Source organism: Orbicella franksi, chromosome 13 (genome assembly GCF_964199315.1).
Source record: "Orbicella franksi chromosome 13, jaOrbFran1.1, whole genome shotgun sequence".
Taxonomy (NCBI): Eukaryota; Metazoa; Cnidaria; class Anthozoa; order Scleractinia; family Merulinidae; genus Orbicella; species Orbicella franksi.
Window position 1 is genome coordinate 14,931,021 of NC_138157.1, and position 26,408 is coordinate 14,957,428.

General features: G+C 38.4%; 2 protein-coding genes across 4 annotated transcripts in view; one reads left to right on the top strand and one right to left on the bottom strand.

The window, feature by feature from the left end:
• The window catches only part of LOC145465453 (calretinin-like), a 13,608-nt gene extending 4,237 nt beyond the window's left edge, over positions 1–9,371 (top strand). For 2 of the 3 annotated variants that reach the window (XM_081449230.1, XM_081449229.1), the window contains exons 3-11: positions 1,575–1,664; positions 2,114–2,200; positions 3,116–3,172; positions 3,942–4,037; positions 4,517–4,569; positions 5,075–5,114; positions 6,424–6,471; positions 7,348–7,419; positions 8,274–9,371. In XM_081449230.1, the coding sequence (XP_081305356.1) occupies positions 1,575–1,664; positions 2,114–2,200; positions 3,116–3,172; positions 3,942–4,037; positions 4,517–4,569; positions 5,075–5,114; positions 6,424–6,471; positions 7,348–7,419; positions 8,274–8,387 (657 nt within the window). In that variant the 3' untranslated portion in view covers positions 8,388–9,371. Of the gene's footprint in view, positions 1–1,574; positions 1,665–2,113; positions 2,201–3,115; positions 3,173–3,941; positions 4,038–4,516; positions 4,570–5,074; positions 5,115–6,423; positions 7,420–8,273 lie in introns of all 3 variants that reach the window. The other variant, XR_014041604.1, reaches the window with a different exon arrangement.
• Positions 9,372–9,500: 129 nt separating this feature from the next.
• LOC145465452 (calbindin-32-like) lies at positions 9,501–23,913 on the bottom strand. Its single transcript, XM_081449228.1, has 10 exons — positions 23,766–23,913; positions 23,571–23,641; positions 19,675–19,764; positions 17,766–17,858; positions 16,612–16,746; positions 16,394–16,449; positions 15,369–15,408; positions 14,793–14,849; positions 11,057–11,128; positions 9,501–10,355 (listed from the first exon to the last, which is right to left on the bottom strand). The coding sequence occupies exons 1-10, from the start codon at positions 23,860–23,862 to the stop codon at positions 10,227–10,229; spliced, it is 840 nt and encodes a 279-aa protein (XP_081305354.1). The 5' UTR covers positions 23,863–23,913; the 3' UTR covers positions 9,501–10,226.
• Positions 23,914–26,408: the final 2,495 nt, after the last annotated feature.

Sequence of the window (26,408 nt, forward strand, 5' to 3'; positions counted from 1 at the left end):
AATGATAATAAAGAAATTTGTGCATAATATCTTATATGTGCATATTCAGCTAAACCGTCAATTCTGCTACAAATTGTCCAGAAATATGGAAACACATTTTCACACATTTCGACTTTGAGGAGACTATGTTTGCGGGACGCTATATAGGCGAAAATATAGAATAGCGAGACAAGAATCTATCACAGCTTGTTTACGTGTAATACGCGCAAGAGTTGTCATATTTTCAGTAGGGTAGTAATTCGCAAATTCACTGGCAATTCGATAGGCCGATCCTCCCCAACCAATTACAGATATATGTCCTACATTTAAAAAGGGGACAGTTATTGAGTTTGCTTTTCTGCTTTCTGCAGGTATTCTGTTTGCTAATATACATTCGGTCGTTAAAGAGTGCGATACTATTGTAAACTACCTGCTGCCACCAGTCAAATTTGAGGTGGCTCTGGCATGCATTTAGCCAAGTAGATTTTCATTAACTATAGACTGAGTTTGGCAACTGGTAAATGATAGCTGTCATTGAGAGTTTTTTCTCGGTTAGCAGTTGAAAAATTTGGGTTCATTGTCAGTAGTCCGTTTGGATATTCAAGTTCACTGTAGAGTCTTCCGTTATAATGTTCTCTGTTAGTGTCAGTTGTAAGTAAAGATGAGCTCATCACCGTTTGTTTTCGGGTTAGAAGAGTGAATACTCACACAAGATGGCGGGTCCAACAACAAGATTGTATTGATAAGAGCACATGGTAATACACGCGACCGCTGTGCACTACGCGGGTTCATAGAACTACTCCAATGGCTGAACAATCAATATAAAACATTTCGATCACTATAACAACCACATGACCTATCAGTTAAAATGCCCAATAATTTTTTTTTAGTTGCCGACTAAAATGCTGACTCGATTTTAATATTTGAAGCATTTGTTAGTTGCTTGTTAAGCCTTTGACTATTTTGAAGTTATTGGAAATTCCAACCCATGTGTACAAAAGCCCAACAAGTGAAAAAAGTATTGCAAGACTGTTTCACTGTCATATTTACAAAACTTTCGTTCTCTTGGTCTTTAATTTGGACCTCTATTGTGGCAACAATTCCCCGCCGGACTATTTTTTCTACAATGTAAATATATCGTAACCAATAGGTGTTATAAAGGATAGCCGCCATGACGGCTTCCGTTGAAAAAGCAATCGGGATACTTTATCGAATTTGAATCTGAAGATGACATCCCCTCAGATTGTCAAAACGTTAGTCACCAACAACAGTTCTTTTCAGAACTACATAATTAACTACAAAGTTCAGTTTTTTGTATATATAATGATTGCAGACTGATAACAGTAACATCTTAGACCAGTACACACTACGCCGGAGAAATTTGAAATCGGCATTTTCACTCAGGAAACGGATGAAATCTTTTCTGTCCTAACTACGCCGGTGAAATTTGAAAAGTCGCAACGATGACCGGCGTATAGCAACACTTCCGTTAATTTTTGTTTTAATTTTGACAAATTTCACCTCATCAGTCAACGTACTGCTTAAAGTATACGTTTTGATTAATTCCCACTTGCAACACTTTATTTCTTTTACAGGGTTTAATAGAAAGTTCCAGGGCCGTTGAAATTGCGGAGAAAATCCGTGAACAACAAGACGATGACGAGGAATTGGTGACTATGACCACGGTAATAGCATAACTAGATACGTATCCTATGCTAAGAGAAGGTTAAGGCTAAATTTGTTCGCAATTCACAGTTGTTGCGGGGCTCAGGTGCCTCACACGTCTAAGTGCAATTTTGGTTTCTACAGAGCAATTTTCAACTAAGTTGCGTAAAACGAAAGCGCCATCACACAGACAATCCGATGGACACAGACAATCCAATGGACCAATCAAAACTTGAATTAATTACATGTGGCTGACGCGAATTCGAAGCGCGGGAAAACCTGTGCGAACGAGTTACAATTGATTATGGTTTTACTTCTGGTCGGATGAAAAAGAGGCGCGAGTGTTTTTTAAGCCAAAACTAGTTACTTTTCGACGCTCGAGTGAGTTGTGGGTGAGTTGTTACTGAGGTAAAATTGACCATCTCGGCAATTGTTTCAAGAACTATTTGCTTAATTTCAATTATTCTAGCTGGCCAATGAGTTAGTACCCGTCAACTTCTTGACAGCTGAATTTGGGGAGCAACAAACACGAATAACCAGTGTGGATTTCATGAAGGTATGGAGAACAACGATTTAAAAATATTTGTGATTCAACGTCGAGACATTTAATTATACGTGACCTTGGAGTTTATAATGTGTTTAGTTTTATCTCTCGGGGGTTGGCGGGGGGGGGGGGGGGTGGGACTCCCAATTGAACAGGTCGGGGATGCTCGTTGCCTCGCTTAGGGGTATAAATCAAGGATTCAGGTCTCACTTAGGGTGTTCATGACAAAACGTCACCAAAAATAAACGCTCCTTTCTTTAATTTAGGCCCGATTTCTGCGCTGTCTCGAGTCCGATCTACTGGCGCGGACTCCTTTTCTGAACAGCGGCTGGTAATCGATACTATTCCGTTTTAAGTGGTATCTTTTAGGAATAAAATAAAGTTCGAGCCCCATCCAGATTGCGTTCCTTTAGGGGTAGTTAAAACTCAAATTTTCCGACGAGCACCCCCGACCTTTTCATATGGGTGATCTCGCGGTATCTCTGAGCTTGCCAGCTGGATTAAAATCAGCATAAGCCTTCTTATAACTAGTCAGAGAAAAAAAAAGTTCCTTTATCTATCCAACTTATCACTAGTTTATCAAAATACCATTCACAGTTCAAGAACATTCTACGATTTCCTTAAAGGAGCTCAGTCACATACAAAATTACCTTTAAATGGTAGGAAACCTGAAAATGATAGTTTAATAAGATAGAAAAACACCAAAGAGATCATGATAAACCATAAAGGAACAAGGATGGCTGAGGATGGAGAAGATTAACACGGATTACAAACGACGAATTTGAAAAATTGAGGCTAAACTTTTCGATATGCGCAATCCGTGACTGAGCTCCTTTAAGACTATTCCCTTAAAGCAGTTCTCCACCATGCTCTTTATTTAACCCTTCATGGTTGTTTCGGAACTAATAAACGTCCTCTAATTCATAGCTTTGGGACCACTATGATGCTGACGGCAGTGGATATCTAGATTGCATCGAGTTGAAGGTACACCGAAATTGACAAAGAACTAGTACAGGCCCAAATTAAGATGAGTCATGACAACTCATTGTCGACATTGTTGCATCGAAAGTCATCCGCGAGAGTGTTACAAGAAGCAATAACTGAGATTCTCGCAATGTAACAGCGTTGTAGATCTTGAATGTCTATAAAGGAACCTGCAACAAGTTTTTAATGTCGAACATTACATACGTGAGAAAATCAGATCATCTAGTACGCCATGTTTCCATTTATGCCAACTATATTGCGTTAAAAGTCAGTCTGTGCAACATGATAATGGCTGCTTGTCTGAAGTATTTTGAAGTGCTTTTTAAAATATTTGTCTTTTTGTTGTTGTCATTACTTTTTGAAGCCACACGATGAATTGAGACGAAAGTAAGTTGTCACTTTGTGGTTTTTGTCACTAGATTTGAAAATAATTTAATGACTGTATTTATCATAGCTTTAATTTCCCTTTTCACAATTCCTTTTATCATCAGTCCTACTTATCACAAATTCGACTCATTGTACTTGTTTACATGTTTGTTTTGTTAATTTAATTTTATTCCTTCCTTTTATTCTGACTTAAAGTGTTACCTATTTATCGCAATTCCCGCCTCGATTAGCCTTTGCTATATGCGGGTAGTGTAAATTGTAATTTGGAATTTGTAAAGAAATAAATAAACTGTAAACTGTAACTGTGCAATTTTGCAGATAAAATCATTCTCTCCACCCGGTAGTTTACTGACATATCTCTGCTCCGCATTTTACTTCTTAGTCATTTTTTCGCGACATTTTAACAAGAAACAGGAGTGAGAGTGATGCTGAAGACCCAGATCTGGACAAGAAAATAGATCGTTACGTCAAAACAATGGTAACTTTTGAATATTTTCTGGACACCTGTCTAATTCTGACCTTTGAGTCGGTATAATTAACTTCCCTGCCACAAAAAGAACTTTCGGACACTATTTAGCAATGTTTTTGTGGCGTTAGTCTGGAGAAAGCATCTTCAAGATACGAGATAAAAAGTGGTCGGAGAAGGCGAAAAGAGGAAATAAAGAGCGGCAGTAAGGAACGGGCTGAAGAAATTGTTTGAGGTGCCATAGCTACCAGCTTATTTTAAAAATCTTACTTTTAAGTACTTACAAGTACTCAAAGTTAGGAATCACGTGTTTTACTTATATTTGTATATCTGGCTGAGTATCATAAAAGGCGCCTCCAGACGGTTCACCCAAAACTATAAATTTCATGCAGAAATGTCTGTCCTGTTTTTTTCGTATTCTTGTTCATGCTTTGACCTGCTGAGCTTTCCCATGACTTTTTCCATTATTACATTTTGTCAATTAATTGCAGTTCGAAATGCAGCACATTAAAGGGGAAAAAGTCAGCCTCGAAGAAATGTGCAAGTAAGTAGTAAACGCTATCAATGTTTTATACCTATCATTATATTATCTACAGTTTAACTGACTCTTATCATAAATTAACTCAATTTCTTAGCTATTTAGGAGGAAGTGGGAAGTAAAGGTTTGACTATCGGTAGATAAAATACCCATTTTCCATCCGCTGCTTTTAAAGAATTTATCCTTGACTCTTTAACTTTACTATTTGAGTTCATATATGTCAGTGTGCAAATCTCGTGGCAAATAATTTTCAGTTACCCTCCATAGAACTCAAATGTTTTTAGCCCAACTCAGGAAGCTGGCTGCTGAAAAGGCTTCCTTCTGCATCTCATTAAAGGAAATTCTAAATTTAAAGATTCCGCAATGAATTGCTTCAAGATAAGATCAACGCCATCTAGTGATGCAATTTGCTCAAAGTTGTGATGATAGTGTTTATTTACTTTTTCATCATTTATTACTTATAGATATAATACTTCCTTCAGTTTCGATTGCCATTTAATTTCTTCTGCAGGTTTTGTCCCGTTGAAGAGAATTTTCTGGAGCAATATGAGGTAATTAAAGTAATACATTGGACTTTGCTGACGCTAAATGAAATAAATATTGCCGTATACGTTCACCCATGTGCATCCTCGACAGGCTTTTAGCCAGGATTCGAAACGTGGGCGTTCAAAATGCCCTATAGGGCCTGCTCAAATGAACAATTTACCAGGCAACATATGAAAAATAAAACAATCTTCTTTAAAAATTGGCTGTCCACAGGACGCCTGGATGTCCATCTGCCTAAAAGCCTGATCCTAGATAATTTCGCTTTTTGTATGGGAAGATCCCTGCTGACGTCATAGTTAACATTTTGGCTCATTCGCATACGGCTTTGCGTACAGAAGGGAACATGTTAGACATGAATAGGCCATTTCCAAGTTGCCGTTTACCACTGTGCCTACAGGTTCATTTTCATGCAGTTCAAATTATTTTCATTTTTGCTCGAGGACTAGTTTTGAAACAGTGGCATAAGGTTAACTTGGAAATCGTCCATTGACTGGTGAAACTTATTACACGGTGAATACTTTAGCTCCTCAGGTGTACTGTTCGATGGCAAAAACGTTAACTAGCTCATAATTGTCTGTAAAATTTGAGTTCTTAACCGGGACGAACAAAAAGTATTTAATACCGTGATCGGACTCAAATTCCTCAGGACTTTTAATCATGCTATGACTTTTCCATATTCAGATTAACAAATTGACGTCAGTTTTTTATGCGTCTGTCCCCTTATTGATGATAAACCGCGTCATAACATTGTCAAAGTGGCTGTGGAACCACGAGCCGCAGGCGAGTGGTTCCGCAGTCAACTTTGACAATGTTATGACGAAATTTATCATCAATAACAAGACCCCAGAATGGTCAAATGCCGGGAATAAATGAACGGAAAAGACGCCGTAAACTTGCCGTAGACAAAGATACGTGAATTTTATTCAAAATGACGCGAACATTGTCAATAGCTTTCCTCGCGTTTTGATTGGCTGCTTAAAAAAGTCTATAAAATCTCATTGATTAAAAAGTTGACAGTTTGACAGCTGAAAGTTGAACTTGAAAGCTTGCATAATTTAACATTTTATCCGTCTGTACTCTTATTGATGATAAAAATGAGCCCATCAGTGCGCGAGAAATTAGACAGTTTTGTGAAAATTGAATGTTTTTAGCTTGATCAGAACCAGAATCGCTTATGTTACTGAGGCTAATACTAAATAAAATTGAATTTCTGAACCTAAATACACTGGTCGACCTGAAGTGGAAAAAACAAAAAAGTTTGAAGATATCGCGACCACTGTCTAACCGCTGAACGTTCCTTTTACTGTTTTGCAGACATTCACCGATGAGGAGTTCGAGGAAATATTCGCACATTATGACCAGGCAAGTCTTTGTGGGGGAATTAATTTAATCGATGAATTCTTAAAAATTGACAGATGGCTGATCAACTTTACTTACCAGTAGAATCCTTCTTTCCTACATTTTGCATACTCAGTCCTTAACGTAGTAAATAACGTCGTGGTAATTTGAGAGAGAATAACAGCGAGAATCTGTAACGCAGTAATTCACTGGTCACTCATAAAAAGCAGTTCTTATTAACTGAGCGGAAGCTCTGTATGGAAGAATCATTGACCGGGTTTCGATTTCAATTCCCTGAAAGTCGCTTAATGTAGCTGGTTCGTAGTCGCTTTCATTTTGTTTGCGAATTTGCCCGAAAAGTTTGGTTAGAGGAAGGTTGAACTCATTGACAGGTATGTTTTCAATTTCTCTAGCTTCCCTTGTTGACCAAAAATGATGCTTACAGGCGTTTAAGTCACTCTTAGTCTTGCATTGACTACTTTTTACTTCTGGACGTGCAAAAACATACTTCAGTTTCATATTCAGCGGGAGTTTTGATTGCTCGTTTATCTACCTTTTTACTCTTCGTCCCTTGGGCTCTTCCATTGAGTATTTTAAACAGAAACAAGCCAAATCATTTTGTAGTTTTTGCTTGCAACTTTCTCATGGCGAAAGTAAAAGTTAGAGAAATTAAGATGCCGATTTAGATGGGGAAATCCAGACCGCAGTCAATATCAATTTTAGCCAATCATATTCGTCAATTTGCTAGTTGTCAGTTCTTGCGGGACATGGCCGTACAATAATATTGCATATTGCTCATGGTGTATTTTAGATATAAACCAAAATAAATTAAAAAGTAGATCTCTGTTGGTTATCTGCACTTGCATCCGCACAACATGGGGTTCTAATATACCTTTTTAGGACAATAGTAATGAAATCGAGGGATGCGAGCTGGAAGGCTTCCTGAAAGATCTTTATGAAAAGAAACACAAGGTAAGATTTGTTGATTGTTCGATTCCTGTCATAGAAGGTGAAATAAATAAATTCCTGTTGGTTTAAAAGTAGGATATTTTTTCGTTTTTGTTCATCGAGTGCAAAATTCTCAATTCACCCGCGCACTCCTTAGTTTCTACAATTGAACCTGGGTGTTCGGCAATGCGATGAAACATCGTCAGGAATTCTTCATATCTCCTCAATCGAAACTAAGCTGAAGAAGCTGAGAAAAGGAGAAGTGAAATTGTCAACACTTTTTCAAATTAGAGCAGATATCTAAATCATCGTTAAGATTGCAACTATTTTAGCTATTAAATAATCTAGTTTGAGGCCCCGTCTGCACTGACGCAGCTTTATTTCTACGGCTAGGCCTACAATCTACACTAGTCCGTCACGAAAACGGAACTTTTCGTAGACGCTGCTTAAACCAGGGGAATTCAGTGAAAACACCGGCTTTGCGTTTTAGCGTGGACGGAAAACATTTTGAAGACGGAGCTTTTCGAAAACAATGACGTAATGATAATCACGTGATTTCCTTTCCCGATTTTTCCTCAAGCACAAATCGAAAATGACCGGCGATTATGGGTTTTCAAATTTCTCCGGCTCAGTGTGGACGAAAAACATTCATGCACTTTCAGAGTGAAGATGCCGTTTTCAAATTTCTCCGGCAGTGTATGGTCTGGACCTGAGAAGAATATGAGAAAAGCCTGCTTTGCTGCTTTTTTTGAACATCTATGCCCTTTAGGGAGATGATCCCCTTTTTCTCTTCCCTTCCATCTTCTACCTTATTGAATTTAAATTATTTTAGGAAGCTAGTAATGTATTGAGTTTTGTTACCTATGTCTTTTATACAGCAGGGTCAGTCGTTTGAAAAATTCAAGGCAGAAAAGATGAAGAAATTTGACAAGAACAAGGACCAGAAGTTTAGTAAACAGGAAGTAAAAAATATCTTGGACAAAACGTGTTGATAAAGCAGTCATCTTTTCCAACCGATCGTTTACCGAAAGCGATATAACTATAATTTATAATAAGATAAATTGAGGGTTTCCTGCACTTATGAACTTTATTTACAAGTTTTCTTCTATATTGCACTCGTATTCTTTTTACCATTAATTTTTTAGTTTGTAATATATAGAACATCCAAACGAGTTTTAGTATAACAGCTAATAAAGTTTAATGGTAAGAGTTTCATCACCTTAATAGCAGAGATTTCAAGAAAAAACGTTTTCTTTAGTATTTACGAGAGGAACTGAAGGAGGGTGATCGTTAAAAGATCAGTTTCATCTTGATCCTTTCAAGTTCTTTAAACATAACTTGTTCCGAGATAGATAGATAGCTTGATTAAGTAAAATCATTGCAGCCCCCCAAGCGGCTGAATTTTGACATCCTTTGCATATCGTTAAAATAACAAATTGTAACCTATGTCTTTTATACAGCTGGGTCATTCATTTGAAAAATTCAAGGCAGAAAAGATGAAGAAATTTAATTTAAACTCACAGGATTTAACGAAAAAAGTTTTGTAGAGGGATGCTGGGGTTTATGAGAAATATCGGATCTCGCTCTCTTTCTCAGCCTCACCGGGCCCTGGGTGTGAGAATGGGCACGTTTGATAGTAGGGTAATAATGGATTCTTCAAAGTGAGGTTTGTTGCGAGAAGAGTGGAATTGAAAACCACACTGATGTGATTTCGGACTGAGAAGATACATTACAATCATTCCATACATTGTTTTGATGCCATTTTACACAACCCATAGCCTCGACCTGTGGACGCCACCATCATCGTTCTCGGGCCAAACTAGCTGGGAGCAATATCTAAAACAAAACCGGATTGGAATGAAAGCGGCAAACAGCGAACGAATTTCATACTATCGTGTCCCACAGAGATCAAGTTGAACATGAATTTATAGTGCAATATATTTGACCTATCAGAGCAACGTTGCAGTAAACAGAACAGTTATCCAAAAGCACTCCCTCATTTAATGAGAGAATCTCGTTGTTTTCTACAATCTTTCCCTGTTCGATGTAATTTTCCCTCATATATTCATTATTGTGTAAGTGAGACATGTGAGCCCACGCGGCGATTTTCCGGATGAAAACAACAACAGAGGCGCGCAAAGAACATTGGTTGAAGGTGGTCCTCTAACCTAAAAAGAGAACTTCTGAAATACAGTGAAATCAAACAAACACTCGCTCGCGCAGACAAAACAGTACCACTTTATTCTATACCGAGGTACATATTTCACGAACACGTCAGATGAGTTTTTCAGCACCTTGTGACAAGGTTTCAAGTAGAGATGAAAAAAGCATTTCTTGTTCAATAGAAAACACATCTAGTCTATAAATTCAACATATAAAAAGACTGAAACTGTAAATTCAAATTCTCCTTATGAGTTATTCCCTTCTTTGATGATATTCTTCAACACTTAGTGTATTTTGCCGGCACGCACTTTAGGAAATAAAAATTTCGGTCTATGCTCTATAAGACAAGCAATTTAAAAGATAAGTATTAATCCAACATCAAGGAAATTACTTACTTAAGAAAAGTTTTTGAAAAAGACTATTGCATTGAGTAATCAGAATTCAATCTCCAATAGCAGACACAAACCCATGTTTCAGTTAACATCGAAACTTTGCTGACTTTTATAAATGTGAAAATTCCTTAGAAATATCCAAGCCATCGTACTCATGCCAAAGGTGCTTACTTTCTTTATATCCCTAGCTCAATTGTCATGCCACATATTCCTATATTAATACGATATCAGTGCAAACTATAACTAGTTCAGTTGTGTCATGCTCGGCTGTTGTTGCTAAGATTCATTCATATCGGACAGCAACATCGCCAGCTCGTCCCTGGAGAGCTTTCCGTCGTTATCCTTATCACTGACACCAAGAACGACATCCCTCATCTTTTCAAGTTCTTGACTATCGTCGGGTTCCTGAAACGATAACAAAAAAAAAAAACGTCCAGTTACTGTAAGACTTATCAAAATGGCCGAGGGTCAGTATAGCAGGCTCCCAAGGACCATAGAGTTGTGTGCCTGGACGTCACATTCGGGGATAGTGTCTGCTGTGACTGTTAAGGCCGATGCAGGAATTGCAGTCATTTCCACAGTGCATGCGCACGAAGGCGAACGCTGTAGGAGGTCTGTGAACTTGGAGCTTAGCCTCCCTCCAGAGTCTTCTCTCTTCTGATTACTGTGGAGGTCCCTTTCGATCTTGGCTGGCCCGCTCTGCATCGTCTGTTAGCTTCAACTGCTTCCCCGGTGTTATGGCAAGCACCACATCAGGTGCCCTTGAAGCGAAGGAAAGGTCTTCCTATTGGTCTGTTTCCCGGCTGACGCATAGTGTAGTCAGGTGAAGAGGGCTTGTAAGAAAACACTAACTAACCGTAGGTCATTAAATGATTTTGGTTTTGCTGGTTCTATTATTACTGTTCTGGTTTTAAAGACAATTTAAATAGCCAAACAAATATTTTACATAAAGAAGAGGAGACATGAAGGAGGAGAGTAGTAGTATTTCCTTAGATGAACATTATGGGAAGCACAGTGCTTAAATAACGTTCTCAGTAGGAGCCTCCGCTCCTGACCAATGAACATCAAGCCATATTACGTTAAAAGCAAGAGTCTCCATGTCTTACCAGTCCCATCTTGATCATGACGTCACGCAAGAGAACCAGCAACTCACTGCCTTCAATCTCGCCACTCTTGTCCTATAAAAACAGGGTAAAGAAAGGTAAAAAGGTAAAGTCTGCATACGAGCCTAGTGACCCACCAGGCCGGAGGTTGTCCCGGTTTTCGTAGCATGAAGCGACTAGGAGTATTTCTACTCCCCCCTGGATGGGATGCTTGAAAGCCTTACTATCGAAATTAGCAAACCAAGAGCAAGTCTTTTATTGTTGCTACATGGTATAGACCTCCCAATTCACCTTTTGAATTATTTTCTGATTTTGAATCTTTTGTTGGAAAGCTGGATGCTGAAGGGAAAGAGTATTACCTTATCGGCGATCTTAATTGTAATATGCTTTCATCATCTCTGAATAATGTAAATACCCAGGCGTTACTAAACATTACTGATATTTACAATCTAAAACAACTTATTAATGAACCGACAAGAGTAACGCCTGTGAGTAGCACTTTAATTGATGTTATTTTCACTAGTCACCGGACAATGTATCTTGCTCTGGAGTATCTCATGTCGGAATCAGTGACCATAGTTTGATTTATGTTTTTCGTAAAATTTCATTGCCATCCGCCGTCAAGGGAAATAGTACTGTTTCGTATAGGCAATTTAAAAATTTCGATCATCATAGGTTTCGGTCGGACATCTTGGTTCAACCGTGGGCTGATCTCATGGGAATGGATAATCCCAATGAAATGTGGTCCAAATGGAAAACTTTGTTCTTAGTAGTGTGTGATCTGCATGCTCCACTCCACACTAAATACGTTCGTGCTTCTAAAAGTCCATGGATTACTCCTGAGCTTAAGAATTTGATGTATCGGAGAGATCGTCTTAAAATTAAGGCTTTGCGGACGGGCGATCCAAGTGATTGGAATAATTTTAAGAAGTTGCGTAATGAAGTGAACAATGAGATCAAGAATATAAAAAAGTCCTATAATTATGAAACTTTTGAAGCTTACAATGGAAATTCGCGCAAGACATGGGAAACTATCAATGAGGTGACACGCCGCAAATCGGATAAAGCTGCAATTAACGAGCTTGAGCTCAATGGAACGAGAATAACGAATTCGACCGAAATCGCAGAGGGTTTTAATAAATTTTTCGCAGAAATCGGTCCCGAACTGTCCAGGGATATAGAGGAAGTCGGCACCTCTTTCGATGAATATATTTACCAAACCAGCAATTGTTTTAGTTTCCAGCGTGTGACTCAATCGCACGTTTTGTCCCACCTAAATAAATTATGCAAGAGAAAGGCTACAGGTCTCGATTCTGTGTCAGCAAGACTTCTAAAAGAATGTCCGGATTTAATCTCCTGGTCACTCGCTCTGATATTCAATCAATCTATCGATACTGGTATTTTTCCTGATGAATGGAAAAATGCAAGAATCACGCCTCTTTTTAAGAAAGCAGGAAGTAGGAGTGATCCTTCTAATTATCGACCGATCTCGATTATCCCGGTTGTGGCCAAGGTTTTCGAGCGAATTATTTATGATCAGTTGTATCATTACCTAAATGAAAATAATCTTCTCAGTAGACACCAATCCGGTTTTCGCTCGCTTCATTCTACAGTTACTGCATTGATTGAAGCGACTGATAATTGGTCTTTAAACATCGATCGTGGCTTTATTAATGCCGTCGTATTTTTAGATCTTAAGAAGGCTTTCGATACTGTGGATCACTCTATTCTTCTCTCAAAATTACAAGCTTATGGTATTCAGGGTTCCACAAACCAATGGTTTTGCTCTTATTTAAAAAACCGAACCCAAACGTGTCTTGTAAACGGGAATAAATCGTCCAGAATGTTCCTTCGCTGTGGTGTTCCACAGGGAACGATTCTTGGGCCCCTTTTATTTCTATTGTATATAAATGATTTGCCAAATTGCCTCCAGCATTCCCAACCAAGGATGTACGCCGATGACACTAGTATTACTTTTGCTGGTAGTGACGTTGATGAAATAAATAGTTGTATTAATCTTGATTTGGAGAGAATTCGTGTGTGGCTTGCAGCCAACAAACTAACTTTGAATATGACAAAGACAGAATTCCTTCTGATTGTTTCCAAGCAAAGGCTTTCAAATTTTAAAGTGAATCCTACTGCTAATATCAACCAGTTTCCGATAAAACGAGTCTCGACTGTTAAATCCTTAGGTGTACACATTGATGAAAATCTTACTTGGGAGTGTCATATCAATGAGCTTTCCAAAAAGATTGCTTCTGGCATTAGCGCCATTAAACGTATTAGGTATTCGGTCCCATATAAGACTTTACTTTCCGTTTACAATTCATTAGTCCAACCTCATCTCGATTACTGCAGCTCGGTGTGGGGATCCTGTTCTAAAAATCTTTCTCAAAAGTTACAAAAATTACAAAATCGGGCAGCACGCGTCATAACTTTTTCAAATTACGATCGTAATACTCATAAATTGTTGAGGATGGTCAACTGGGTTAAACTGGACCGTCAACGCCTTGTTAATAAATCAATAATGATGTACAAGATTGTAAATAATATGGTTCCGGAAGATCTTTGTTCACGCTTTGTCTTCCGTTCCGATACTTTGACTTATAAGCTAAGAGATAGTGATGGTACGCTTGCTATCCCACAGCCCCACACTAATTACTGTAAAAGAAGTCTTTCTTACAGCGGAGTTGTACTATGGAATAGTCTGCCCATGAATATTAGACAATCGCTCTCCCTTAATCAATTAAAATCTAAGTTGAAGAACTATGATTTTGACAGTGGTCTTATATAAATTTTATTTTGTTTTTATACACGGCTTCCTTGTAAAGCAGGTTTTCATCATTTCTCTTATTCTAGTAGTTATTTACAATATTAAATTAGTTAGGTAGTTAGATTTATTTAAATTAAATATTGTATAGTCCTGAAGGAAATACCGTGTCTAAATAAAGATTTTACCTTAGTCCATCGCAGGGTTACCCCCAGCATTAAGTTCGCCGGTACCCATTTATACATCTCGGTGGAGAGAGGCACTCTGAGAGTAAAGTGTCTTGTCCAAGAACACAACACAATGTTCCCGGCCAGGTCTCTAACCAGGACCACTCGATCCGGAGACGAGCGTACTAACTGTGAGGCCATCGCGTCCCCCCCCTCCCCACCCCCCCCAAAAAAACAGGGTAAACGCTCTACCAATTATCACCTTCAATTTATAAAATTTTTTGAATTAAAATTCACGAAAGAGCACCGTAGTTATGCAGTTACGTACATAATTGAGATGCACTTCACGGCAACTCGTTTTCGTCCCCAGACCTCACCGAAGCCCTCCCACGAGAGATGGAAGGTCCTCCGTCTCCCGCGCGAACGTCCCGCTGGCAAAGGGAAGCAGTGCCCAGAGGACAAGAATGCAGTGCCGCTGTGCTGCATTTTCTGAGGGTAGTTCGTTTTACAGTACACACACGTATGACGTCAAGCACGAATGACAACAGGAGCTATTTATGGCCGTCCCAATACGAGATGATACAAGATAAAATTCTAGAACTTTTCACAAGTAAAGTGGATTTTAAAGAGATTTCAAAAATGCAACGTAATGATGCATATGATTTCTCTACAACAATTTGCTGAATACGTCGACTCGAGGGGTGATTATTTATAAGAGATCTTGACGAGTTCGCGTTGACTCACTCTTCCCCCTCCCCCCCCCCCCTAACACACACACATATATTAAAAGTCTTCGCCATACCGTATCGTAATAGTCGAAAACTGCATCGAAATCTTCCCTTGACAAGGCCGGCTTTCCCTGAAAAAAAAAAAAAAAAAAAAACCGAAAAGATTAATGAGTTCAATCCAAGGTGGGCCAAGGTGCCTAAGAGGGTCTTCCATTTTTCCGGAGGCCAAGCACTCATTTTCACCTCTGGACTTAAACGTCAAAGGAATTGACCCGAAATACTGATTACGTTTCTCTGGAAGGAAGGGTTCAGGAATTCCTGGTTGGTCACTACTCGGTTTTGCCGGAGTTTTTCTTTTATTGACCGTGTGTGTAGCGACCCGTCAGAAGCAGTATATAGATGCTCGTGACTGTTACTCAAAAGTAGGGCAAAGGGAGATAGTTTAGCGCGAGTTTAGTCTACAAACACTCATGGAGCAATGCAAAATTGCCTTAACCGCTGACAATAGACAAAAGTGTGGCCATCTGTTCGGCGGTGAGATCGGAATAATTCTTGAGCGTATCTATAGTGCTTTTTTCTTCTTCTTTTGTAAATCTAAGATAGCAAACTTTCCTTGAAATAGTACGTACAGTGATAGACTAGTGACATACCTGGAACTTTGCAAAGAAGTTATCTTTTTCAGGCAGGATCCTAAACGCGATAAAAAATTATTAGGACATATAACTTAATTCTTTGTCGTTCTTTTGTTATGTCGAGGCAACGTTTCTTTCTTTCCTGCCTTTTTTATCTCAGACGTTATAAGGTACATTGCTGATTTGCTATAATTCATCTGGTCAGTAAGCAAAGGTGTTGTCTTCTAAAGAAACTGTTGGCTGTGTCGACGGGCAAGTGGGCGGGGAAGTCAATGAAGGTGAATTTTAAAGGAGCTCTGGAGTCACGGTATTTTGAGTTATTTTGGCAACCTACAAAATTACCTTTAAATTGAAGGAATCCTGAAAATATTAGTTCACTAAAATACAGAAACACCAAAGAGGTAATAATAAACCACAAAGAAACAAGGATGGTTAAGAATGGAGAAGATTGGCTCGGATTGCAAACGACGAACGTGAATATTTAAGATTCAAGATGCACGAAAAATTTAAGATGCGCAAACCGTGACGTGGCTCCGTTAAACTGAGGTAGCGAGGCTCACATTTCAAAAGATAGCAATTCGCCAGAGCATGGGATAAAAGTGGATGAAGTGGGGTCTAATTTGATGGCTACGTTTTAGGCCCGGCCTGTCCCAAGTTGCATCATCCGTCACTAGGTCCTGTAGGAGCGCCTGAGCGGGAGGTCCCGCAGGGAAACCTTAAGAACAGTGAAGTGGCAGCAGCCTTTGCTTTGACGAGAGGCTTCCACTCGAAATTTCAGCATCACTAACTGGCTATGGCGGTCAATTGTATCTTTATCACGCTCAAGAAGATAACAAGCTAAGCTAGTCAGTAAGCCTAACTAAAAACGTTTTCATGTTTCCCAAGATAGCTGGGTCTATCTAATGTACCTCTCCCGACCCTGCACTCGGTCTAGCGATGGTGGTGGCTATAGTGATCTAGGACAACACACTTACTTTCATAAAACAACGGCAGCAACAAGAGCAAACGACGAATTCTTAAAGGGAAATTGAAAAACAGCTTACCGAGAGAGTTCTTTCAATCCTATTTTCCCATCTTTGTTCTCATCATAGCGGTCCATCTAAGTGAAAGAAAACCACAACACGAAGTTAGGGTTGCAATTAAAAAAGCGTATACTTCTTAACTCAAGAGAGCAGTTCGCATTCTCGCACTCCCCTAATATAAAAGTGAAAATAGCCTTGCACAGTGATATATTTGATGTGCTAAGACTGCATCTTCTTACTATAAAATCTTTGTAGTCGGAAATTCGCTGCGGACTAGGGGAACTGCCTTGTTGTTCCAGCATGTCTTTGAGAAACGCTTCTATCTCCTCTCCTTCAAGGTAACCACTTCTGTCACTGTCGTAGTGATTCCAAATCTGAACAGGAATAAAAGAATATCTAACGTATATATTGAGAGCTACTCAAGGATGGTGCCTTACAATCGCTCTAAAAACGTTCTCAGGCTAAATATGCAATGAAACCGTTCAAATACAAATGGAAATACGAAAAATTAGCCGTCGTCGTTCGCGTTCTCCAAAATAAGTCTAAAATACACAGAACTTGGTTATTTCAAGTTGTTGTTTTGCTGAGCACGGCTAACAAATGTAATTAAAAATTACTCCACGAGCGCACGTTAGATATTAGATGGCAGATAGTTAACGAGGCGAGTTGGCTATAACCATCTCATATTCAACGAGCGCGAGCAGAATAGTCGTTTTATTAAAAACGCCCCCAAAGTTTAGAAAACTAAACTAAAATAACAACGCCCCAAAACATTACGCGTACGCTTACCATATTTTTAGAGCATGGTATAATGGGTCATATACCAAGATGGCTAAACCAATGAAAACTCTTCAATTGCATTATCCAATGCAATGATCCAGGTTTTAATCATTTGCATTATGTGTTTCACATGACCACCGACATAGCCTAACAGTTTCTTCAGAAACTAATAGCTTTCTCATTTAACTATGTTTATTATGAATGGGGTCTATTTCACAAATTAACGGTTGAAGAAAAGCTGAATGTCATGACGATTTCAGGGTTAAGGATAACTCGTGAGTAGATAAGGGACTTGTTAGAGGACTGGAAGAACATAACAATGAACATGTGAAACTAAACAAGGTAGACATCGCGCCGACAGCATTTCTTCCTGCAGATTGCGCCTTACGGACGAAGGGTACTGAAATAAGTCTTGCAAAATTATCCTCTCCTTCCAGACTAATTACCCTTATATCTACATCGCATTAAGCCGCAGCGTTCTTTTTCGCCGGCTCGTCTCCCTCAAATAGTTTAGCTCCGATAAGTGATCTGGTGGTTACCCTCGTTCAAAGCCATCACATTTTTTCTAGAAGAGCTGTAATGGTCACGTTTGAAATCCTCTTGTTTTCCTTACCTTGATAAATTGAATACTGTCCAATTTTTCAGCCTCGAACTCTTCTCGGAACTGATTCAAGTAGTTTTCCTCTGTAGGAAGAATATTCTCGAGCTAAAAAGTGATAAAAAGATCAAAACAAAAAAATGTACTCACAACTAAGTAGTGTTCACAACTTATGAGGGAATTACGGCTTGGGTGAAAGCGGGGGAAGTATCGTACACGAATCACCTTATAGTTTATTTAGAAAACAAGGGCGATGCATGATGACTAGGAAGCGTTGTCCTGTACTTGATTTCTGAGTGTATCGGCGATGGATTTGCAGCATTCACAGCATTCTCATGGCAACGTAACGTCAACCTTACTGCATGAGCAGCAAAATTGGTGTTCGTAAACAAGAGGAAAATTTTGCACAAAAATATAACTCATTTTCAAAAAGGAAAACAGCAGGCATGGCTGCCGCGCTCTACTTTGAAAGGTATTTTAGAGCAATGCTTTTCTGATATCTCCTATTTCTGCTGATTGGGTCTAAGGAGGTTTAAAGTCATTTTACGAGGAACCGAGGAAAACCAAAATTACCCAGGATATCTAAAGATCAGCCACATATTTTATACAATGTATCACAATACATTGAAAACAAAGTAACAACAATTTTTTCATTTCTTTTTGTTTTTCAACTCCTAACCTCGTCGATAGTGATAGGGCGACAATTTCGAAGTACATAGTTCTTTGTTGCTTAGGATTTAATAAGTAGTTTCCTGGGAGTTCTTTAAGCTGCACATGAATGTAATTGAAATGCTCTTTAACTTTTGACAATCGGTGGAAGAATATTGTAAATAATTGCACTAATCACCCAACATTTTTACCAACATGACAGCGAAATCATGAATGTTTACGTAAATATATATTACATTTGGTGCGTTCGTAACTAAGCCTCCATAGGAACAAAGATAGCGACTGGCACATTTACCCATATTTCTTAGCGCATGAAAACGTTAACAACGCTCATAAAAACGTACAGAAATGTTCTAACATCATTAAACCTAGCATACACAATGTCATTAGCACGGGGACAAATATTGCAAAAATATGACTTCCCTTGTACTTTATGGGCTGTGTAAGGTTCGCATAGTATTGTGGTAAAATGTACAACCGCCACCTTTTTTTCCTACGGGGGATTCTTAAAGCCTTGACAGACTACAGAAGTTTCGACAACTATGTGAAAAATAATCTATAAAAAGCAAGTCGGTGTGTGAAGAAAGTTAAAAATTTCCTCTTCAAATATTGTTGCATTTGTCGAGTAACCGTTGATCCGGCAATTAAATTATCGACAATGGCCAATTCCCTCTCTAAGACGTGCCTGCAGGGAATCGTGGTAGCTGTAGTCATCAAAACAAATATCCAGTCCAAGATGATGAATACCACTACCATGATTCCCTGCAGGCGCGTCTCAAAGAGGGAATTGGCCATTCTCTTTATTCCTATCAGTGACGTACGCCATTATCGTGGCTGGCTTCGTAAGCACTGATTTGCGTTTTTGTCCATTTGGGCAATGACTGACACTTGTTACGGTATCCGCGCATAAAATATCGCTTGCCGATAATTTGTTGGATAATGTAAAGAATTTTCAAGATCGCAACTTAGGCATTTTCGAAACTATAGCCTGAAAATATTCAGGCTAGAGCGGGATTTGAAACTATGACCTCTGCGATATCGGTGCAGTGCTCTACCAACTGAGCTATCAAGCCAACTGGGAACTGGTCACGTTGTGAGTTGGTAACATAATATACCCGTAGGTGGTGAATATGTTTTAGAAAAGTTGTATCGAGGGCAGCTGTTGTCCATACGTTTTAGTTCTCGAACAGTAACAGTTGTCCTTCTCTAGCTAGTCTGTCGCGGCTCCCGTTAATAACATCTTTAATTTGCTTACCTCTGTCATACTAATTTTACCGTCGCAGTTGTCATCATATTGTTCGAGAATATATTCCTTGAACTTCGCCATTTCATCTGGAGAAGGTTTCTGAGAGCAAAACGGAGAAATATGTTTTGAGATAAGTGAACAATTCAATTGCTTTACAGTGATATTTCGCCTGCACCTTTATTTATAAATGAGGTACAGATTCTACTCAGTTGAACGCTATAACTTACACAGCGCTATTGGTACAGGTAATTGCAAAGCTACTGCGAATTAAACGGTCAGTCTTCCCCATTTTAAAACCTTTTCAATTCAAATAACCAGAAAAAGACAGGTGTACGCGACCTGTTTTACATTGAGGAGCAACTCTGCTGAAATATAAATGGGTTATCACCAAGGGTCAGGTCAAGAAGATTGGATATTAGTCTCGATCTGGTGATAGACGCTGGTCTGAGCCAAGTCCGCGAGAGAAAATAACGAACAATCGTGGATAAATTACTCTCATCAAATACAAAATGCATTTTTTTACGATTTTCAAAAGAAGCAAAAAAGAAAAAAAAAAAAAAAAGGCAAAAAAACTGAGAGTTTTTGAAGAGGCGAAAGAAACTTGTAGAGCATTAGCAGGACTTTATGCCTCAGCAAGAGGCATGTATTGCTAGATAATTGGCACGTAATCTATAACGAGAGGCAAGAGCCATTGGCATCACCAAAGATTCTTCAGTTATGCATTAACGTTTTTATAAATACAGTGGAACCTCGTTAATCCGGTTATCAACTGACCACAAAAATCTGGCCTTATTAACAGAGTGGCCGTGTTAAACGGGTTCTTTAAATAATAAAATGACTGACTGAGCTTTTGTTCGGGCCAGAATAAAGTGACCGTCATAACGAGGTGGCCGTATCAACTGGTAGGCAGGATTCCACTGTATCCCTGGCATACTAAAATGGAGAAAAGCACGTTTCATATTTAAAAGGGTGCTAGTGACCTTAGCGAACAAATAGCGACAAATCTTTTAGCATTTACCTAAAATGACCTGAAATCTCCCACCAAATGCTTAATAGAATGTAAGACACCCATGACACCCATGCAAGAATATCCACCGAGCCGCCCGAATTTTAATTTCTGACTAATTCGCTGTCACTCAACCGTCAGAAATCACATTTCATGACAAACTATATTTTTAAAAGACGCTTGCAATTCTGCGCCATTGAGACTTCGAATGCAAAGATTAATTTTAGCAACGCCTTCAAATGTAAACACAGATACCGATGACATACAATTTTTTTGTTTTATAAGCGCGGCATCGCCGAATTTCGTTACCGACGCGAGCTCTATGAAGGTAAAACCTCTTTTCAGTTCTTAATGCGTCTTTGGCCACATGCACCGAATATAGACAAGGACACGACCACGACCACAGGAGGGGGACATTGTCAGCATGCAACTGACGCGAAAGCCGCATGAAATACCTGACCAACCTCTGAAATAAAGAGTTTCATTCGCTTAACGCAGCATGGTACGATCATATTTATTTTTTCACTTATTCTAATAACGAAAGTTTAAGGAAGTATCTCCATAAATAATTGACTAATTTAACTTTAAATAAATGCGGTTTGACCGATTATTGAAAATGGGCCGGAATAGAAAATCACAGCTTTGAAACGACGCGCACAGCTATCTATAGATTGTGCTAAAAAGCTATTCTTTTTAAATAACATTTCTCTGTGAGCTGGCTACGGAAGAAAACAGTTTATAACAGCATTTGGCATTTCGCTAAGAATTTGACAAAAGCAAAAAGAAACTCAAATAGCCGCATTACATTTTTCAACCATTTTTCTCTCCGATATCAGCGGTTTTTTTTTCAATAATAACCTCATCGGACCCCCTCCCCCCTCCCTAAACAAAAGCGCGATTTAACGAGCAATGCTTTGTTACAGATATGTAATAAGTGCAGGTGTCCCAAATATTGGCAAAGCTAACGTTGGTTACAGATTACAAAGTGATTTATTTCTCCGTTGTATTGGTGGCACATAAATCTTCCACCATTTCAGTCTCAGAAGTTAGAGATAAAGATTCTCCCAAGTTATTTCCGCCTATTTTTATATCATCATGTTACTATGTCGCATTAATGATTTTCAACATTTTCCTACGCTTTCCACTAGAAAATTACTCTCTCTGTAAGGAGAAATTGTACCCTGAGCAACATTGGGAAAGTTAAAATGGAGTTGGTTGAAAATCTTGAACTCATTGTGGATCCCATAAAAAGAATACTCCACTTCTGCAGAGACACAGAGGATAACAGATCAAGAATATTTAAGACCCTTTTTATGGGAACTCAAAACAATTTGTTGTGTGGCTTGCGTGAAATATTTATAACAAACATGAACATTTCTGTCAAAATAATAATTGCAAAATACGATCATTATCTCCACAGTGTGATAGGTTGCGCTTGTTAGCTTCCTTTAAATTTTTAAACGAAATCAGTGCTGTTAAACCGATCTGAGAGTTTTTCAGTTTTTTTTTTTTTTTGTTACTAGGTTGCGGTTTTTTCAGGAGGTTTTTAATGGTCGTGCATTTATATTTTAAAGGAAAACGTATTGCTCCAGTACGTTTTGCTATGATCATTAGTGCGATAGCTTCTAACTTAGGAATTGGCTCAAGCTGCAACGAGGAAATTGAACAACGATGGATTACTATGTGACTTCATTACTTGGAGCCTACTCACAAGACGATCCGCTAAATGCAGAAATAATAACGTCTACAGACCTCAGAGCCTCTCAGAGAAACTACAATAGGGTTTTACACCAGCTTATTTTAAAAAAGAAGGGAAAATTTCAAAGGAGGGCAATTTAAAAATTGGTGATGAGCCTTGCCATAAATAAATTATGCGCATCGTATGGAAAAGCTCGTCGACCAACGGGAGAGCACGCTTTTGTATAATTATGAAAGAACGGCTTGAAGACATTGAATTGCAATACGCCTCCACGGGGTAAATATTTGCCACATTTCAGCTCCTCTGGAAATTCACTTTATTGAGTGCTTCTTAATGAGACATCCGTGTTAAAAATTACCGGTTTTAAGACCTCTTTGAATTCTTGACAAATTTGCGAAAATTAACTCACAGCAAGCAGCGCCATCATTTCATTAAATAGTTATTAGTTGAGAAAAATTAAAAATTCTCCCAAAGCAGAGCTGCTCTCTCTCTCAAAAAAGTAAAAAAAAAAATAAATAAATAAAATAAAATAGTAATAATAATAAATGACATAAAATGATCGATAGATTCCAGGTAGCTTTGCAAACAGTAAACTGTTGTATATCTAGGAAAGCAAATAAAAAGGGAATACTGGGGGGCAAAGTAAAGGCATTAGATGCATGTTATAAATTTATGATCGGGATTTTCGCCCTTAAATCATTTAGCATTTTCTAAACAAAACAATTCTCCTTTTGTGATTACTGCATAAGTAAAACGAAAAACACTACGCGAGAGTAGATCCATGTAATAATATTCACAGCCAAGTTAACTATTGAAAGCGTTTTGGTTCGGAATAACAGAATGTCTCTCGACAAAAAAATTGCTATAGTAGGCACATTAGAACTAATTCACAATATTAAAATGACTGTTTTGCGTGTGATCCTCAAGTTGCGCGATCTCTGGACCTCAAGTAACACATAATATGCGGTGTTTGATCGCCTGGCGAACTGAATAAATAAACTTTCTCTCAGTTACCAGCTCTCAAAGGTAAACTTGAGTACGTCGATCCATGATGTTAAAAATTCTGAACGCGCTAACATGATTTCCAGGGAATTGGCTTCGCGGGAAAATTTAACTTTTTCGCGGGCGAAAATGACGCGCTTTGATTCACCAAATAAATTTTAGGAGCTTTATTTTTTTATTATCTATAGCGAATTTTACCTCGTTGCCTGTTTCCTGCAGGAGCGTTTGTAGAAATTGGTCGAGTTCGTCCGCCTCGATGTAGCCATTGCCTGAAACAGGAAGAGGAGGTGAGGAATGGTTGGCGTGTATTTATAAGTCGAGAACTGATCAAAACACGATTCAAGCTACCGCAATGACGATAGAATATGGTATTTACAATGTTCATATTCTTACCGTCTTTATCAAATTCCTTGAAGACTTTGACGAATTCTTCTGACGTAAGTTTCGTATCGGCGTTAAATTCAAGCATACAACCTTTAGTGCCTGCCATGTTCGTTGCCCGCAAGATCAAAATAACATTCGCTTGAATGAGGACCGGCCTTTATTATTATCTACGAGTTCGACGCATGCGCACTAACGGCTTTGGGCACATCGGCCGATAATATTCAAATTTACGTCTGGACGTGCAAAACAGGTGTAATGACCGAGGCAAACAAAAACCTTGATGGAAGAAGAATTAAGCGAAATTACAAGGCTTTTCGTCGGACTAGACTTACTTAATGGCTGCTCTTAGAATATCCCTGAGATCAGGTGGAGATTTATGCGGAAAAATCCATTGGTTACCGACAATATGGTTTTAGAAGAGATATGCTAAAAAAGGTAAAAGATAAAGCAACACACATCAAAGAAACTCTGTTTTGAGTCTAATGCAAATCAGATATGCATATTAACTTGCGAATCTCTCGAAGATTCACGCACAATATTGCATTGAACAAAAGCTGTGGATTCATATCACTCTATATGTGCTCGTTTAAATCTTTTTTTCGTAAAAGTGTCAAAAGTGCTTTTGCTTTTAAATGGTTATTTTCTTACTGTTTAGCGCGGTGGACGCCAATATCGTGAAATATGTTTGCGATCAGTTTTGGGCATGTATTTAAATCATTTGCATAATTCATGACTCGTAATATTTATTTCGGAAGCAAAACGAAAGCGGAAATGTTGTCTCCTGTAAAAGTGTTCACGTTCCGCACTTTTTACTAGAGCAGTCTGAAAATTTTCCAACGTTACGCCAGGCACTCGACATTTAGAATATAAATTTAATTTCTCAAGGAGATAAATTGCATTGCGGTAATTTTCTACAGTGTTGACGGTTAAATTTATGGTGAAGAAAGGTTACGACATTGGGAAATATAGATTTAACTCGATCTGAATTAACTAGATAAGGGTAACAACGAAAAACAAAAACAAGACAAAAAACAAAAACAAAAAAGAAAACGCACTAAAATATCTGCTCGACGAGTTTAACAAATAATCAATTAAACTTTAAATTGATATCTTTTGAAAACCTTAAGCAGTGCGAAGTGCGAAGGAAACGTTGACAAACGGAGATAATGAAAACCGCATAAACCATATGGCAATGGGTAAAACAAACCATAACTTCTGAAAAGCATAGTTTTCTTCGTAAAGGATTTGAAACCCGCTATCTCAGCCGAAATTTATCAAGGAAAAGTTAATTGCCTTTTAGTCGGATTTTCCTCGCCTCTTTTATGTCCAATTATCTAAAGGAGATTTGTGAAAAACAACTAAAATTATTTTAATTTTTTGTTTTTGGCATGAGAGGTTGTTGTGATTTTTACCCTTGCACTTATATAAGTGATCGTGACAACTGGGCATTTCGCATCTTTGGTTCTGCATATGAAATAACAGTTAAATAGTTAAAGGGGACAAAGCGGGTGCCACGAATTTATTATCTATCATCTCATATCTACGAGCTTTAGTGGAAAGAAATGTTTATTCTTTAAGCTACAGGTTATATTTTTGGTTTCTTTGATTAAGGAGCATTCAGTTAACTGAGTATGAAAGTTTTGTTCCATCCTATAGCTATAGGCTGGCTGAAAGCGAGAATGAGGAGAATTAAAGGATCACAGTTTGGGCAGAGTACCTTTTAAATATCATCGACTATTGTTAGCGACAGTCACACAAGTTCAGAGGGTGCACGAGTGTCGGAATCCTATGCCTCAGTGTCAAACGAGCGAAATCTCTCGTCGACGCTCATGAAAATCTGAGCATCATTGTTCCGGCAAATTAGACGAATTTCCATGAGAGTCGATGCTAGCCGTAACTCATACTGAGAGCTGGCGATCAAACAAGAGCCGGCGAACAAATAACTGAGGGACTGGCGATCAAATAAGAGCTGATATGATCAAATAAGAACTGTCGATCAAATTATGTAGAGTTTGATGGTGAACGAAAAAATAATTATTTCTTGGGCTTCCGGATTAACCGGTGGTCAGAGCAAGTCGGTTAGGGAAGGAGTTTTAAAACAGGACGATTGTTTGAAGGGATCCCCTCACGTTGTTTAAAAAAAAAAGACAATATTCGTCAATATTATTGTTCAGTCGACTTGTAAGATTAAACGAGATAATTGTGACCCCCAAAATTAAATCTTTAGTTGTCTCTTCGGAGATAGATGTCAATTTCAGTCAGTCTGCTTATAATTAAGTTATAAAATCGGATGTGATGTCTTGATTTCAAAACTTGAAAAACAGCTATTGAGTCAACAATACAGGAATTTATCAACAGAAAAGCTGCAAATGCTAGGCTGCAAAAAAGCTGGCGCAGTGAAGTACAAATTTAGACTTAATTCCACTCCCGTCAGTTTAAGCATTTGTTCTTGAGTATTGACCCTTAAAGGAATTACGTTTGGCCCTCAAAGGAATGGCAAGCGTTAATAAGATAGTTACTGCATACACTGTACATGTATACGAATGAGACGAAAATGTTTATCATGTTTGTGAAAGGAATCATATTAAATTGGCTCCAGATCGTATTGAAATTGTACGTAACATCATTTATTTATTTCTGTATTGGAATTGC